Below are 17,542 nucleotides of genomic sequence, written 5' to 3'. Positions count from 1 at the left end.
ATTGAACATTCACCAAGTCAGACTATATGCTGGAACATAAAAAACAAAAAAATCATAAAACGTATCTCAAGAAATTTTTAAAAGGTTTAAAGCATATAAAATATATTATTTGGCCACAAAAAAATAAAACTTTAATGAATAACAAGTATATCAGGAGAATCTTTAATTATTTGAAAATTGAACAACACTCACAAATAATTGATGAGCAAAAGCAGAAATCACAAGAGGAATTAGAATATATTTTTAACCAAGTTAAGAGGAAAATATAGCATAGCAAAATTAGTAGAATGCAGCTAAAGCAGTGCTTAAAGAGAAATTTGTAGTTTTAAATGTTTACAATAAAAAAGAAAAAAAGACTTAAATCAATAATCTAAGCCAGGGGTTGAAAAACCCTTTACCCTTAAAGAGCCCACTAGCAAATATCTTAGGTTTTGCAGGCCATGAAGTCTCTGTTGTGACTATTTAACTCTGTTGTTGTGGCATTAAAGCAGCAGAGATAATAGGTAAACCATTTAGCGTGGCTGTGAGTCAATAAATCTTTATTTAAAAAAGAAAACAAGGGGTGAGCCAGAAATGGCCCATAGGTTGTAGTTTGCTAGACCCTAGTTGAAGTGTACACTCTAATAATCCAGACAAAGAAGAGCAAATTAAACCCATACTAAGCAAAAGGAAGAAAAAAAATAAGAAAAAGAGAATCTATCTATAAAATAAAAACATGTAAAAACAATAAGGAAAAATAAAACCAAAAGCTGATTCTTTGAAAATATCAATAAAGTTGATAAACTTCTAACTATATTGAATAGAAAGGAAGATAAAAATTATCAATATGCATGAGGAAAAACATCACTACAGACACTACTAGAATTCTACAGACACTATAAAAATTCTACAAACACTAAAAGAATAAGAAAATACTATAAACAACTTTATACCCATAAATTCCTTTATCTAATTTTTAAAACATACATATTAACCAAATTGGAACAAAAAAAGTAGAAAACTGGAATAGTCCTATATTTATTAAAGAAATTGAATTCATAACAAAAAAATTCCAAAAAAGACAACTTATGCCCACTTTAATGAATATTTGGTGAATTATATCAAACATTAATAGAAGAAATAATACCAGTTATACACACAGTGTCTCAGAAATAGGAAAGGAGGAAGACTTCTCAACTCATTTAATGAGGCCCATGTTAATCTGATACCAAAGCCAAACACATTACGAAGGAGAAACTATGCCTGCAAAATGCTTAACAAAATATTAGCAAATTGAATCTAGATATATATAAAGGATAATATGCTGTAACCAAGTAGGGATAATCTAAGGAATGCATAGGTGATTTAACATTCAAAATAAATAAGAAAAAAACACAATGATCATCTTAATACATGCAAAAAATGCATTTCAGAAATTCAACATATTTTTGTAATTAAAAATATAACTCTCAACAACTAGGAATAAAAGGAACTTCCTCAACTAAAATCTTGTTTAATAGTGAAAGATTATGCTTTCTATCTAAGATTAAGAGCTAGGCAATATATCCTGTCTCACTTATAATCCTGTTAATAATACTTATAATCCTGTTAATCCTGATATAAATCACTGTCTCATTTATAATCCTGTTAAAGATTATACTATAGATCCTAGCCAGTGTAATAAAGGAAGAAAAAAAATATAGATTATTTTTAAAGGAGAAGTAAAATGGTTTTTCTCTTCAGGTAAAAAAAACTGTATAAATAGAAAATTCTACTCAATCTACACAAAATGATTTAGAATTAATAAGTCAGTTTTCCAAGGTTTGAAGATATGAGGTCAATAGACAAAAGACAATTTTTTTATACTAGCTATAAACATATGGAAATTAAAGTATCTTAAAATTACATTTACAATAATGAAAAACACTAACTACTTCAGTACAAATTTAACAAAATATGTCAAGACTTGTACAATGAAAATCATAAAACATTGCTAAGAGAAATTAAAGAACATCTAAATAAGTAGAGAGGTAGACATGTTCATGAATCAGGACACTCATTTTTGGTAAGATGCCAATTATCTACAAAATGATCCACATATTCAATGCAGTCCCAAACAAAATTCCAGCAAATTTTTGTGAAAATTTGATAAGTTGATTCTAAAATGCATACAAAAATGCAAAGAACCTACACAAAACAAATTTAATAAAGAACAAAGTTACACATCTTGCTTTTAAAATCTAATATAAATCTACAGCAATCAAGACAGTGTGGTATTCATATAAAGACATATATAAATCAATGAAACAGAAGTAATATTTCAGAAATAGACCTGTGCATATATGGCCAATTGCTTTTTTATACAAAGATACCAAGTTAATTCAATGGGGAAAGAGTAATCTTTTCAATATATGGCTGAAATCACTGGATACATATATAGGAAAAACAATACCTCAACTCACACCATACACAAACATTAAATTGAAATGGATCATGGACTTGAACCTGAGAGTTAAACCTATAAAACTCTAAAAGAAAACATACGAGAAAACCTTTGTGAGTTTAGGTTATGCAAAGATTTCTTAGAATGAAAACAAAACACATGAACCATAGGAGAAATTTCATTAAATTATATATTATCAAAATTAAAACTTTATACTCATTGAAAAATACCCTTAAGAAAATAAATGCAAGCCACAGACTGGTAGGAAATATGTGAAATATACATGTCAGAAAAAGGACTTGTGTTCAGAATACACAATTATTCTTTACAACCGGAGTCCCCAATCGCCAGGCCAGAGACCAGTACCTGTCTGTGGCCTGCTAGGAACCAGGCCACACAGAAGGAGGTGAGTGACTGGTGAGTGAGCAAAGCTTCATCTGTATTTACAGCCACTCCCCATCGCTCACATTACTGCCCGACCTTCGCCTCCCATCAGATCAGTGGTGGGATTAGATTCTTATAGGAGCACGAACCCTACTGTGAACTACACATGGAAGGGATCCAGGTTGCATGCTCCATATGAGAATCTAATGGCTGATGATCTGTCACTGTCTGCCATCACCCCCAGATGGGACTATATAATTGCTGGAAAACAAGCTCCCACGGATTCTACATTATGGTGAGTTGTATAATTATTTCATTGTGTATTACAATGTAATAATAATAGAAATAAAGTGCACAATAAATGTAATGCACTTGAATCATTCTAAAACCATTCTCCCTCCACCCTGATCCATGGAAAAATTGTCTTCTATGAAATTGGTCCCTGGTACCAAAAAGGGTGGGGAAAGTCGCCTTATGATTCAATAAAGGGAAGACAAATCCCTTAATAAAAATGGGCAATAGACACTTCACCAATGAAGTATACAAATGACCAAAATGTAAATAAAAAGCAATACAATATCATTATTTGTCGGTGAAATTAGAATTAAAACCATAGTTAGATACCACTACAAAACCACTAGAACGGTTAAAATTTAAAAGGCTGACAACAAAAACACTGGCCAGGATGCAGAGCCAATGGAATGCCCATAGATTGCTGGTGGGAATGCAGTATGTCACAACCATGGTAGGAAACAAGTACACAGACAGCCCCTGCTGCATCCAGAACAAGTCCCTTGTTGTTTATTTTATGCATTTTTTAAGGTTGGAATGTTTCTGCCCACTCCTCACAATTTTTGTATACTGAAATCCTAATCCCCAAGATGATAGCATTAAGATGTGTGGGCTTCTATTAATGTGCTCATAAAATAGGCCCAGGGGAAGTTGTTCACTCCTCCATTATATGCGCACAGCAAGAAGGTGCTGTCTATGAGTCAGTAAATGGGCCCTCCCCAGACATCAAATCTGTCGTTGCCTTGATCTGAAACTTCTCAGGCTTCAGAGCTGCAAGAAATAAATTTCTGTTGCTTAGAAGTTACCCAGTCTATGATATTTTGTTATAGCAGCCTGAACAGACTAATACAGTATCCATTGCCCTCACACTCCCTGACAGTCCCCATCTCCCACCACTCCTCACCCACAAGATTGGTCTCTGCAGAAACTGAGGTTGTTCCCAGCACTGCCTTTTTTTAAAAAAAGACAAACCAACCAACAAACAAAACATGCTATTCAGTTTACTTCCCAAAACCCTTCTCCTCACTTTTCAGCCAATCCAAATTCTACATTTCTTGTAGAGTTCAACCAAAGGAACTCCCCCTGTCATCCCAGCCCATTCTGATTTTGCACCCCTCTGAACTCTTCTGACACCTCCTATCTGTGTCACACTTGCAGGACCACAATAAAGAACCTGGCCTGAGATGTGCACGTGGGTATCAAAGGGCAGCCACATTTTGTACCCTTATTATCCTTGCATAGTGCCTAGAAAAGGGCAGGCAACCAGTGCCCTCTGGTAACTCCACTCCAGCTTTGTATGACCTTTAAGTCTATGTGTGAATGTGTGAACCTTCATACCTGTTGTTCTGCCTCAGGTTGTGTGATGGGCTGTGCGTTATCTTCACCAGAAAATTCAGCATCATCTTCCTCCTCTGCAAGTGGCGCCAACCAAGTCCAGTCATGCCTGATGCCCAAGGTCTTTGGTACAGAGGTTAGTATACCAAGCTCCTCCTGGGTCTCTGAGCCCCTTTTCATCTCCGTGACCAGAGGAATGATATCTTTGCTTTGTGCAGCACAGCCTCCTGTCACCTCTTTTTGCTTTGGTAACTTTTGCTTCCTGCACCACTTGTGACAGAAATGCTCAAGAGTGTGTCTCACAAAACAAAAAGCCCGGCGGAATCGATCCAGTGCTAACTGGACTTTAGTTTTCCTGGCCTCTCCTTCTAAGTTTCCATTTCTTTCCTCATTGCTAAAGGAATTGAGCAGTAAGGCAATGAAGAGGTTGAGCACCTGGGAATGGGGTGGGTAGCAAGAAGAAAGGAAAGTTTAGCAAAGGAAAAGATATAGTGGGTTTCCAGGACAACTTTTTCCCAAGACTAAAAACAGAATCAAATGAGAGACTTATGTCCCACTGTCTCCTAAGAAAGTTCATCTATCCAATAAATAAAAGATTGAGAAAGAAATAGAAACAGTAAGACAGAATAAAAATTGAAATTAGAGGGTACAAATAGCCAAGTCCACTTTCCCTACATATAAAGAACATGGATGAGTAGACCCTCACCAAGGTAAAGCAGAATGGGATAACCATATGGCAAAATTAAGAGTGTACGTTTCTTGAGGAACAGCTGGATAGTGAGCTTTGATTTTTCCTGGAATTTCCCACAAGGAGATGAATCTGATATTCAAGCCCAATGTACAGTCCTTTCTTATTTGCATATTTGTGAGATGATGTACTTTACAGTTTCTTTAGGTCCTGTTGCCCTAACCTTAGTAATGTATTGAGGCCAAGCCAACGGGGTTGGACCAAATATGCAACTCTTCTGTTGAACCACATATCACTTCAAATTCATCTAATCCCAATAGCTTCCTACCTGGGTTCTTTGCTCATAATTACACTCCCTCTAATTCATCGTCTTTACCTCCTCAAATTCCTTTGTTTGTGGTTCTCTTCAACTCAGCAATAGACAGCCTTTGGAGAGAAGTGCCCAGTGGATGTGAATGGGTCTAGTTACAGTTCCTCAGCTGCACTGTGAGAATTCCCATCTCTGGATCTTTGCTTAAGCTCTCCTCTATCTGTCTAAGTTCTCCTTACCGTATAAGTGGTCTTTTCAAGTTCTGTAATCTTCCACAAATCCTTTCTCAGTGCTCTCCTCCCACTCCCACTGGTGATGCCCTGTTCTTCTGAGCTTTTGTATGTATCACTTACTGTCTAGATACACCATTCATTAGGTACTTAGGATAAAGCTATCATGTGTAAAGAGTTAATTATATTGCACTATAGCCCCCACTTGATCCTGAAGATCTTGTGCAGTAAGGCAATGAAGTGCACTTAATTAGCCTCCTCATAAATATCTATGCTTTCAGCTGCAAGTAACACACTCAAGCCAGCTTATACAACAAAAAACTGTAGCATAACAAGAATTTTGAAAATAGAACAGGGGGCCAATTATGACACGAATACAGGTTTGTTCTCTCTTTTCACTCTGCCTGCCTCAGTGTTGGCTTTGTTTTAGGCTGGCTGTTCTCATGGTTGCATAATGCTTGCAGGTTTGGTTCAAACCCCTCTGGCTAGGCACCATTACCTCATTGAAGTTAGGGGAACAGGACCTAAAGAAACTGCACAAAGTACACCGTCTCTCAATTTATGCAAACAGAAGAGGATTGCACAGCAGTCCTGCATGTCAGATTCATATTCCTGTGGGCAATTCCACCACAGTTCCAAGCTCATGATCTGGCTTTTCCAGGGGTCACAGTCATAAAAAAGTCCAGAGGAAGTAAAAGGATCATTTTTTTAAACACATATGTCTTAAGAACAAAAGATTGTTCCCAAGTTTCTCCAGTGGACACCTCTTTACATCCTATTGACCATATGAACTCACAAAGTCCTACTTCAGCCAATCACCGGGGAAGAGAATACTATTGTCTTAGAAGAATCATCAGGAATAAAATAAATTTTGGGGCATCAGTCAAATGAGTAGTATGTGTCAAATAGGTTTTTTTCATGGTTATCATACCTTTTTCAAACAAAATTTGAATGAATATTTCAAATATTTATTTGGCATTATATTGAGAATAATAATTTTTACTAGTAAAGTTTTGCAAATGAAGTAATGCATTTGAGAGGCATGTAGGGTCTTTTATTTTTTGAAAAAAATCTAAGAAACATACCACAAGTTTTCCTATCACCGTGATTGATATGAAGACAATAACACACGATGATGATGCATTCTCTTCTTGCATACATTCCCACATATTTTCGATCCATTCCCCGCAGAGGATGCGGAACACCACTAGGAAGGAGTGCCAAAAATCCCCCATGTGCCAGTGCCGTAAACATGAGACTGTCGGGCCTGTCGGGTTACAGAGTTTTGGACTCTTTTGAGAATTGAACCTATGGCCAAAAAGCTGCATGCCAACTACTGAGAAAATAAAGATCACAATGGCCAGGACCACAGTCAGGCTTCCAAGGGCTCCGACAGAGTTGCCGATTATCTTAATTAGTGTGTTCAAAGTTGGCCAGGATTTGGCTAACTTGAAGACCCTGAGCTGTAGAAAAATACAACAAACAAAAATGGAAGAAAAGTCAGTTAAGGACAAATTCCATCTGTTCATCTATAAAGCAAATGACATATACCCAAACTTATGACATCCAAAACTCTTTTCAAAGTTAAATCCATCCTGAACATAGCCATCAACTCTCTGTCATAATCTAATGCTCACCTGTATCTACTTTCTTATTTGAAAATGGAAATATTGGCTGGACACAGTGGCTCACACCTGTAATCCCAGCACTTTGGGAGGCCAAGGCAGGTGGATCACAAGGTCAGGAGATTGAGACCATCCTGGCCAACATGGTGAAATCTCTAAAATACTAAATACAAAATACAAAATACAAAAAAATTAGCCGGACATGGTGGCGCATGCCTGTAGTCCCAGCTACTCGGGAGACTGAGGCAGGGGAATCGCTTGAACCCGGGAGTCAGAGGTTGCAGTGAGCCAAGATTGCACCGTTGCATTCCAGCCTGGAGACCGAGCAAGACTCCATCACACACACACACACACACACACACACAGACACACACACACACACACACACCACACACACACGGAAATATTTTGTCTTAGTTTTTTAATCATAAGGACTTTGGGATCAGCATGGTGACTGAGCTACATAATTGTTATATAAAATGAATGTTTTGGAATTCTGTGTAATATACCAAGTGTCAGCAAACTCTGGTCTGAGAGCCAAATCCAGTCCATTGCCTATTTTTGTATGACCTCAGAGACAGGAATACTTTTCCACATTTAAATGATTGAAAAATGATCAGGCCAGGCACAGTGGCTCACACCTATAATCCCAGCACTTTGGGAGGTTGAGGTGGGTGATCACTTAAGGCCAGGAGTTTGACACTAGTCTGGCCAACATGGTGAAGTCCCATCTCTACTAAAAATACAAAAATTAGCCAGGCGTGGTGGCGTGCGCCTGTAGTCCCAGGTACTCGGGAGGCTGAGGAGGGAGGATGGCTTGAGCCTGGGAGGCAGAGGTTGCAGTGAGCTGAGATCACGCCACTGCACTACAGCCTGGGCGACAGAGCCAAACTCTGTCTCAAAAAAGAAAATGACAATAATCAAAAGGATATTTCATGATGCATTAAAATCATGTGAAGTTCAAGTTTCAGCATCCATAAATTTTATTGGAATATAACCATGCTCATTGTTTTTTGAAAGTCTATGGCTTCTTTTATGCTACAATGGCAAAGCTTAATGGTTGCAACACAGACCACATAGCCTGTAAGGCTGAAAACATTTACCATCTGGCCCTTTACAGAGAAAGTTTGCTAACTTCTGCATTACATAATTCAGGCCACGAGTTTGAATCTCAGCCTCATAAGAATGATTACAGTAATATGACATTTGTAGTCAGGAGAGAAAAGGCAACCAGCTATTCAAGACCTGTATACTTTCTCCAAAGGTAAATTTTATCCTAGATCTTCACAGACTTTATAGGAAACAACATTAGAGAAAACATAGCAACTTGTTTTATAGGTTGTTTCTTATATTAACTTTTGATGTAAACTGACGGTTTTACTCCAAAGTACAATTTTGTTAAGCACATCCCCTATTTGGGGATGGAAATATTGCAGGTCAGTAAGGCTTCTGCTTGAAGAGGACTGTCATTGTCTGCTCAAAGGGGAGCTAGGAGCATCCCAGGAAGAAATTGTGGTTCCATTCTCATACAGAGACAATGCCACAGACTTCCGTGCATTAGAGCCTGGCTGTAATAAGCCTAAACAATGATAAAGCAAACGCAATTTTGCTTACCTGAGTGCTAATAAAACATTAGTAGAAAAGCTTAATAACACTTGACTTTGAGCAGTGTAACCTCTTACTATATCCCAAATATAAAAAATATAAAACGTACACTTAGGTAACTGAATTAAGTATCTTACTCTATAGGCTTAGAAATCCTATCTAAAAAAGAAAAGGTAAATATCTTTGAAGGGGGACAAAATCCCACCTTGGAGGTTTTCTAGTTTCCCCTCTCAGATTGGATTTATCTGTAATCCTCTGTCTATACCTTTCCTGGACTCTGTCACACTGTACTGTGCATGTAGCCCAGTCTTGTATCACTCCTGTGCTGCAAACTTCTCAGAGACAGTGATTTCCTCATCTTTGTTCCTTCCCTCAAGTCAGTTTATATTAGGCACTCTGTAAAGGTTTCCAGAATGCTTCCAAACTGCATAGAGGGCAAAGACTACAGAACAGGAATGTGGCACTGGCAGTAGTGAGAAGGAAACTTGTGAGATAGCACCTGCCGTCAGCTCCCCTGCATTCCTCCCATGCATTCTACAGTCTTCACCTCCCTTGGTGAGCCCAATATGACCGGAGAGATAGGAATATTTTCCCTTATTTATTTATTGCCTCAGAGCTCCATGGGAAAAAAGAGTGTTGGAAGGGTTGTGCACAGAGCAAGGAGCAGAGTCCCCACACTGGGAGACACAATTTTTTACCCAGTTGCCTAAAGGGTCATCTCTGGCAGGAAGGGGCTGAGGGTATAAGGGTTCAGTTAAGTGAAGACTCCCAGGGACTTGCAAGGCTATCAAAGATCTGTGCAGGAAGAGGAGTGCAGTTTTGGTTCTGGGGTTAAAGTAAGATACTAAAGTTTAGTCCAAGATAACCATTGAATTCTCTCAAGGCTTTTTTTTCCACTTAGTTGGCTATGTTTATGCAGTAAAATAAGAAAGTGCCTTACCACTCTGAAGGAACGCAAGAATGGCCAGCTTCTCTTTTGAAATCTACTGTTCATTACATCTGCAAAACTCAGAAGAGCAACAATGCTGTCAAAAATGTTCCAGCCTCGGCGAAAGTAGTGGTAGGGATCGAGAGCAATGATTTTTAGGCACATTTCTGCTATAAAAATGCCAGTGAAAACCTAGAGTGGGACAAAGAAGAATGAGAGAAGGAAGCTGCAGAGACACACTTTTAAGAATGGCCCAAGGGAAGTAGAAGTTACAAAGAAATGAAAAGTATTCTCATGATTGATACACTATACTCTAAAGTCCATGCAATAGAAACATTTACTGTTGTAGCATGAACCTCACTGTGACTTTGCTCCTCTCTCCATCCCTCTCCATGGTGCCCAGAGCAATGTAACCAAGCTCAAAGAAACCAGAATGGAAAATGAATATTACTTCTCATTCTGTTGAAGATAAAGCAAAATGGTATTACTGGTAGATGGCAGGGTGACAGAAAGTGTCAGGCAATTTCTCCTCTGAATTCTCTTTAGAATACCAATTAAAACAATTAAAATAGGGAGAGAAGGAATGTATACAATAGCCCTGAAAACTAAGGGTAACTATCCCCCATAAACTAGAATCCAGGAGGAGTTCACCTGACCACCTAATTTCAACACCTTGATCAAAAAAATTAAAAATAAAAACAAAAAAGGGGCACAGATCATAGAATGAGAAAACACTTCCAGGGACAAAAAACTGTCTTTGAGCAACTCAATATATGGGATAAGCCTTAGATTGGTTATGGTTATGGTTGAAAGATGAATTAGTGATTTAGAATACAATCCTAAAAACTCATTCAGAATGCAGGGCTCACACTTCCAGAACAAAATATCAAAGAATAAAAAAGAGGCAGGAATTACAAAAAGTACAGAATTTTGTATTTTCCATGGGCAAAACAGTTTTGTCTTTGTCTTCAATAATCAGATAAATAAGGCTTAAGAAATTTGTAAAAATGTTGAATGTAGTAACCAATTAAAAACTAAATCTGTCTTCCATATCTTTGCAGAAAATAAAGCAAATCATTTCTTCACAGCAAATAGTACAGTCTTATCACCTACAAACACAAATGAATAGAAATGAAAAAAGCAAGAATATAAAAATAATAAGGTAATATTCAAAGGATTAAAGTCTTTACAAAGATTTTTATAAAACTGTCTACTACAATTCTGGGGGAACCTATAAATGACCAAATTCAATTATTAAAAATAATGGATTATCTGTTTTTATAAATGATTCAATGATTTACTATTTATTTTTTAAAATGCCTAAAATAAAATGGCACAAGTTAAAGACAAAAGGATAGCAAAGATAAATCCAGGGTAGAAAAATAAAAATAAATCAAGAGTTACAAAGAAAATTCAAGTTTATTTTCATATTCCCCCTTTAAATACTGCTATCTACTCCTGCTCAATGTCACCACCAGTATCTAAAAGCATTCAGTGATGCCTGTCCTAGATAATTGTGTAGTCATCCCCACCTCTTTTGACTCACTCCTCCTTCTTGTATCTTCTTTAGGCTTTAGGCATCAAGCTCTACAGCATCCCTAGATACCTTGGGACCATTAGTTTTGTCAATTCAATCCAATTTTTCTTTATGTCTTCTTGGCATTCAGTATATCCCTCCGATTAGAGCAATCTCTATCCTAGAGAGTTAATTTTCTAGGCCAGTCCTGCAGAACTCCACAAAGTGGCTTAATCCTGGCCCATATATCAGAGGAGGGAAGTTTTGACATGTTCCTTGGAACTCAGGACTCCAAGGCTTCTCACCACCACTACTACTATGGGAGCAATAAATAGTGTGGCTGCCATTTTGGTATTGTATATCCAGGGAGTAGGCACATGGAATGGAAACACAAGCTGTGTATATGGTTCTACATATTTCCTGCCAGTTTTTAGGAGCTAGGGTGCAGCTGCTGCTTGTGTACTTGAAAAACAACAACGTCCCTGTGGTCCTGTGGCTCCTCCTGCTCTGGAGGAAATGAAGAAGAATGTCAATCACTCAGTTTCCAACTGCAAAATGTAGCTTCACCTCCACACTCAGGATGTCTAGTCAGTGGGAAATCTGAGATGGGGGTTTTTCTCGTTTTCTAAATTTGGACCAGCAGATGAAAACAAATCACCTTTGCAATTGGGAAGCCCTGTCCACGGAGATGACTCTGGATTTTTGAGTATTCTCTAGAACTTATTCAGTAACTCCATTCCACCAGAAGGTGCTGAAAGGTGGAGTCTGCTGACCATACCCCTGTGGACACAGCTTTCTGCCTTCAACTGAAACAATTTCAGCTCATTTCTTGGATGCCTCAGCAAAAGATAGTTGAATACATGGCCAGGAGACCCTGATCTGTTACAAGGAACTATGTGTTAGGTTTGTCAAGCAGCATGGAATCTAGTCTAACCCATTCACACCCACAAGGCATTTATTCCCAAAGGCAGCATGGAGAAAGGAATTTATGTGTTATGTGCAGACTGCCTGTGAGGAGAATCACCCTGGTTTTATACTACAGTTCCACTGTATCACTGCTCCTTGTGGAGGGATGTAGAACTGAGGATGACAGGACTTGCCTCTAGTTCCACACCATCGTAAACCTGATGCATAAAAGTGCTCTGTGAATGAACTCCTGATTCAATAATTCAATAGGTGCAGTGGGTTCTTCTTCTTCTTTTTTTTTTTTTTTTTGAGATGGAGTCTCACTCTGTCACCCAGGCTGGAGTACAGTGGCACGATCTCGGCTCACAGCAAGATCTGCCTCCCAGGTTCATGCCATTCTCCTGCCTCAGCCTCCCAAGTAGTTGGGACTACAGGTGCCCACCACCACGCCCGGCTAATTTTTTGTATTTTTAGTAGAGATGGGGTTTCACCATGTTAGCCAGGATGGTCTCGATCTCCTGACCTCGTGATCCGCCCACCTCAGCCTCCCAAAGTGCTGGGATAACAGGCATGAGCCACTGTGCCTGGCCGCAGTGGGTTCTTAACAATGTAAAACAATTTTTTTTTTTTTTTTTTGAGATGGAGTCTCGCTCTGTCGCCTGGGCTGGAGTGCAGTGGCCGGATCTCAGCTCACTGCAAGCTCCGCCTCCCGGTTTTACGCCATTCTCCTGCCTCAGCCTCCCGAGTAGCTGGGACTACAGGCGCCCGCCACCTCGCCCGGCTAGTTTTTCGTATTTTTTAGTAGAGACGGGGTTTCACTGTGTTAGCCAGGATGGTCTCGATCTCCTGACCTCGTGATCCGCCCGTCTCGGCCTCCCAAAATGCTGGGATTACAGGCTTGAGCCACCATGCCCAGCCAACAATTTTTTTTAAGACATGTAAAAAGACATCATAACAAAAAATGTGCCAAAAAAGGAGAAAAAAACTAAATAAAAATACATACATACACACATGCTTACATATTGCTTGGAAATATTCTGCAATGCTAAAAATGATCATCTTTGTCAGTAGGTACATGGGACATGAATTTATTCTACTTCCCTTATTTATATTTTTCCTTATTTTTAAAAAATAAAACAGCATTTATTATTTTTTAAATTAGAAAAATAAAACAAAAGTTTAAAAAGAAAAGGCTAGATATTCTGGTAAGGTTTTTAGCTCATTAACCCATCAGCTAATTAGGGTAGATCATCTGGTGGGCAATTATTTATTGTTTCTGATATTCGAGGGACTAATTTTTCTTTGAGAAAAATGCCCTCCACAAGAACCATAAACTGAAGTGAACAGTCCTTGAAAAGTCTGCTCCCCTTAGTTTTCCCAATTTAACTGAGACTAGATCCATCCAATGAGAAACATATTGAAGCAGGCTCAAGTCTGGAAATTCACCCCACCTCACCCTGACCACCCCCCAAACAATCCCTCCCAGAAAAGTGAACCTCCCACAGCTGCCAGGCCCTGATCCATCTTTCCAAGGAGAATAACACCTAGTAATGGTAGTCACATTATTTTGTGACGAATGATGGCATGAATATCACTGGGACCACAGCAGTCATTACCATGGTTCTCTGGATATGGTTAACATTTTCTTGATTATCTCAGAGAGCTGACCTTTTCGGATGTCTGCTTGCATCTGGCTTACCACTGAATGACTAAAGAGATACCTGAACATACCAGAGGGCCAACTCAGGACACATGGACAATTTCTGAAACGAAATGGGTAAAAGTAAAACCGTAACAGCCATCTTTTCCCTCTACTCCACTGAAGGGGACCAAAAACCTAGGTTAGGTTAGATCATTCACAAAATGTTTGGACTTTGAAGAGTTATACTTTAAAGTTTGGAATTTGTTTTTGTTTTTAAAAAGCATAATGTTACCAAATTCCCTGTATTCAACATCTTATCAAAACTGGGCTCCATCTTGTGATGCTCCATGGCCAAGAAGACAGTGTTGATGATGATGCAGATGGTGATGGCCAGCTCAGTAAACGGGTCAGTCATCACAGTTCTCAGGACCTTCTTAATGCATAGCCACAGGGGGCAGCAGTTCCACACGAGGTATTTGGATGCCAGGTTTTCCCCGCAAGGGAGACAAGGCTCTTGTGATTTTTCTTGTTCTGGAGGAGAATGAGCGAGAGGTTGAGGAGTTAGCTCTGAAGCAATCCAGATGCTCTTTGCCTGAGTGCATTCCTTCCTCCCTCTTCCCCGGGGCCTCCTGATACATGATCAGTTGTGAAAGGCTTTGATTTGTGTAGCCAGAAAGGTTTTTCCACCAATCATAGTGCAGAAGAGACAATATTCCACATACAACTAGCATGCGGCACAGTCAAGTCCATCAATTTACACTCTTACTGAGCATCCAGGAACTGGGCTTTGCTGTTAGATATACAGATGTGGAAGTCAACACTGGTTGGCTGGCTGCGAATCCAAGAGACAGATAGATACAGGCCCAAGTTATGTCCACTCAAGACAGACCATAAGGTCAGCTGTAACAGAGGCAAAAGGGGCAACCAGGGCTCAAGGAAAGGGGCATCTGTAAGCACTGAAACAGTAAAAGGGGCTCTATCCGCTAGTTGAGTTTAGACCACCCCTGAATTCCGTGACACCACTGATTTCCCTGGCACCACTGCAGGGACACATGCAGGGCAAAGGAGATGATGCAGTAGGCTTAAAAGTGCTATAGGACCTATTTGACACCCCCTCCCCTTGCAGGGACTTGGTTCTGCTCCTGAACACCAACCTCTGGGGTGGGGTCCTGTTACCTGCTGTTAATCTGGTCCATCAGATGGTTCCAGCCTATCTACACAGGTCTTCTATTGCCCATGTGGGGTTTCTGACTCTAACTTCAATAACAACTGCTACCTCCTGGAGACTCCAAGGTCTTCTGTTCTTTGACTGACTATTGTTGCCACTTGGATATCTTGTGACTCCCTGGCCTGGTTGTGAGGCCCTGTTTATGCATTTGGTCTGAAGTCCCATCCCAAGTCTAGCCAGCTTCCACCACTATCCAAGTGCCAGTTTAGAGTGGGCCCACAAGAAAGGTCTGTTTCTTGTGAGTCACTTTGTTTACTTGCTCCAAAGAAGCAAAGAAAGTCACTCTTTGCAGGACGGTAGAGTGGGTTGGTTCCAAAACAGCCTCCTTTTCAGAGGGCTTCTAGGGGATTGGGAAGAAGAAGAATGGAAGGACATCATTGAAGTAGGTTTTCCCTTGGATTGGAAGGTGGGACTTACCCTTCATGGTGATGGTGAGGATGCTGACAGCACTCAGTGCTCTCTGCCTTTGGAGAGGATCTCTATGCTCATCAAAGTGGTCCAGTGATAGATTCTGGGACAGTCGTTTGGTTTGTTCTAGGAGCTGTGGCTGTAAGAGAAGGCATGGCGCACCTTCTAAAGACAAGGGTTGCCTCTCCTCAAAACTTAACTACTTTGTTCCAATGCTACATGTAACGAAAGTGCTCAACATTTTCTATAGGTCTACTCACCTCATTTTATAGCATGCCAAATATTCAGTTTTCTTATTTCATTTTTAACAGATAAGAGAAATCTGGTTTGATCATTCATATTTCCTATGCATGCACATTTCTAGGGTTCTATCTACAGAGATTTTACTTTCTCTGTGTTTTATTCACTTCCAACAAAGAGCAAACAAAATTTTACAAAAACTAGTAAGCAATGGTTCAGCGTATGAAAGCAATATAGAATCCAATTTGAAAACAATGTTTGAAGGGACAGAAGTGGAGTATAAATTTAGAAAGGTGTACTGGAGCCAGATTGTGAAGTGCTGGCTCCAGTTGTGAAGTGAACAACTGCCTACACTGATTTTTAAAATGGCCAGTAACTAAAAAGAACAATCCCACTAAATATCACAAAATCTATATCCCAAACTTCAAGCACACTCTCAAGCTGTGCCCAAGGGCTAGCTGACTGTCTCACATCCACCTCCATTCTAAAGTTACTGGAATTAAAGAATGCAAACCTCCAGTTATCCAGAAAATTTGGGTTTTCCTAATGGCTTATTTTCCAAGGGTTCTGACTGACCAGGGCCCCAGAGGGAACTATCCTTTTGTGATAAGTCAATCTAGATAGTCTTTCTATGAGCTCTCTCCCTATTACTACAGCAGAGAACTGATCATAGCAGTGGATGGGATCCTTCTACCTACTTCTGCAAAGGCCCCTCGATTCCTTTTCCCCACCGCATTATCAGGCATACATATCCACCTTCTACCTACTGCATCTCCCTCTATCTCAGGAAAGTGGCTCTTGCCATCTTTACCTATATCTTTAGCATCTTCCTCTCTTCTGACTTTTCTCTGGACAATTAAAATATGTCTGAACATCCCCTACCTTAATGATAAGAATAACTTTTTCTGCGGCCCATCCCTCCCCGCCGCCCCCCAACCACCCCCGCCAGCTTCATTTCTGCACATTATGCTGCCTAATCAACATCCCTGCTTGGAGGTCCCACAAGCATCTCGAAATTGGCACATTCAAAGCTGAATGAGCCATCTTTCCACTCCCAAAATGTGTACCTTTCCTGTCTCCATAAATTACCCTTCATCAAGTTAGCTAATCATGTCGGAAACCAGGACTTATCCCCACGCTGTCCATCAACTCAACTGCTAAATTTCATCTTCTGCAGATCACGGTCATCTGTTAATTGCTCTTCATCCTCACTTCCCTAACCTTGGTTTAAACCACAGGTACCTCTTATTTGGTTACCGCAACAACCTCTTAACTGGTTGCCTCCAGTCTTGCTCTCCTCCAATCCCCTGTCTTCAATGCATCCAGGATTTCACAAATTCAGTCATATCTCTCTTATATAAACCTTTCAATGCTCTTTACCCCTTGCCCTCTTTGCAAAGGGTAAACTCTTTTGTGATCCCCCAACTGATCACTATAGCCTCGTGCCACCCACCCTCCCCCAGCCTCATCACACATGTGCACACATGAGCACGCGTGCACACACACACACACTTGCAAATTTTCTAATGGGTCATGTTCTCCTGCTTGCCTTCGCTTCTAGGCTTTTGCACATTCTGTTCTCTCTGCAGGTAATGCTCTCTTTTTCCTTTTGCTGGTGAATTCATCCTTTCAATTGACACATCCAATCAACATCCCTGCATCTTCTGGGGACTCTTTTCTTATCTACTGCTTTTCCCCCAGGCCCCATGAATTCTGGATGCTCTTGGTTTTCCCACCCATATGTCCTTACTTGAGGACTTTCTCTGATGACTCAAATCCCCTCT

General features: G+C 39.8%; 1 protein-coding gene across 1 annotated transcript in view; it reads right to left on the bottom strand.

The window, feature by feature from the left end:
- SCN11A (sodium channel, voltage gated, type XI alpha subunit) overlaps positions 1 to 17,542 on the bottom strand; it is a 117,169-nt gene that overhangs the window by 62,226 nt on the left and 37,401 nt on the right. Inside the window, exons 11-15 of the mRNA XM_011953299.1 lie at positions 15,528 to 15,657; positions 14,175 to 14,413; positions 9,831 to 10,010; positions 6,746 to 7,123; positions 4,436 to 4,867 (exon numbers count right to left, since the gene is read on the bottom strand). Of these exons, the coding sequence (XP_011808689.1) occupies positions 4,436 to 4,867; positions 6,746 to 7,123; positions 9,831 to 10,010; positions 14,175 to 14,413; positions 15,528 to 15,657 (1,359 nt within the window). The remainder of the gene's footprint in view (positions 1 to 4,435; positions 4,868 to 6,745; positions 7,124 to 9,830; positions 10,011 to 14,174; positions 14,414 to 15,527; positions 15,658 to 17,542) is intronic.

The sequence above is a fragment of the Colobus angolensis genome, unplaced genomic scaffold (genome assembly GCF_000951035.1).
Source record: "Colobus angolensis palliatus isolate OR3802 unplaced genomic scaffold, Cang.pa_1.0 Scaffold36, whole genome shotgun sequence".
Taxonomy (NCBI): Eukaryota; Metazoa; Chordata; class Mammalia; order Primates; family Cercopithecidae; genus Colobus; species Colobus angolensis.
This window is presented reverse-complemented; position numbering and strand designations above follow the sequence as displayed.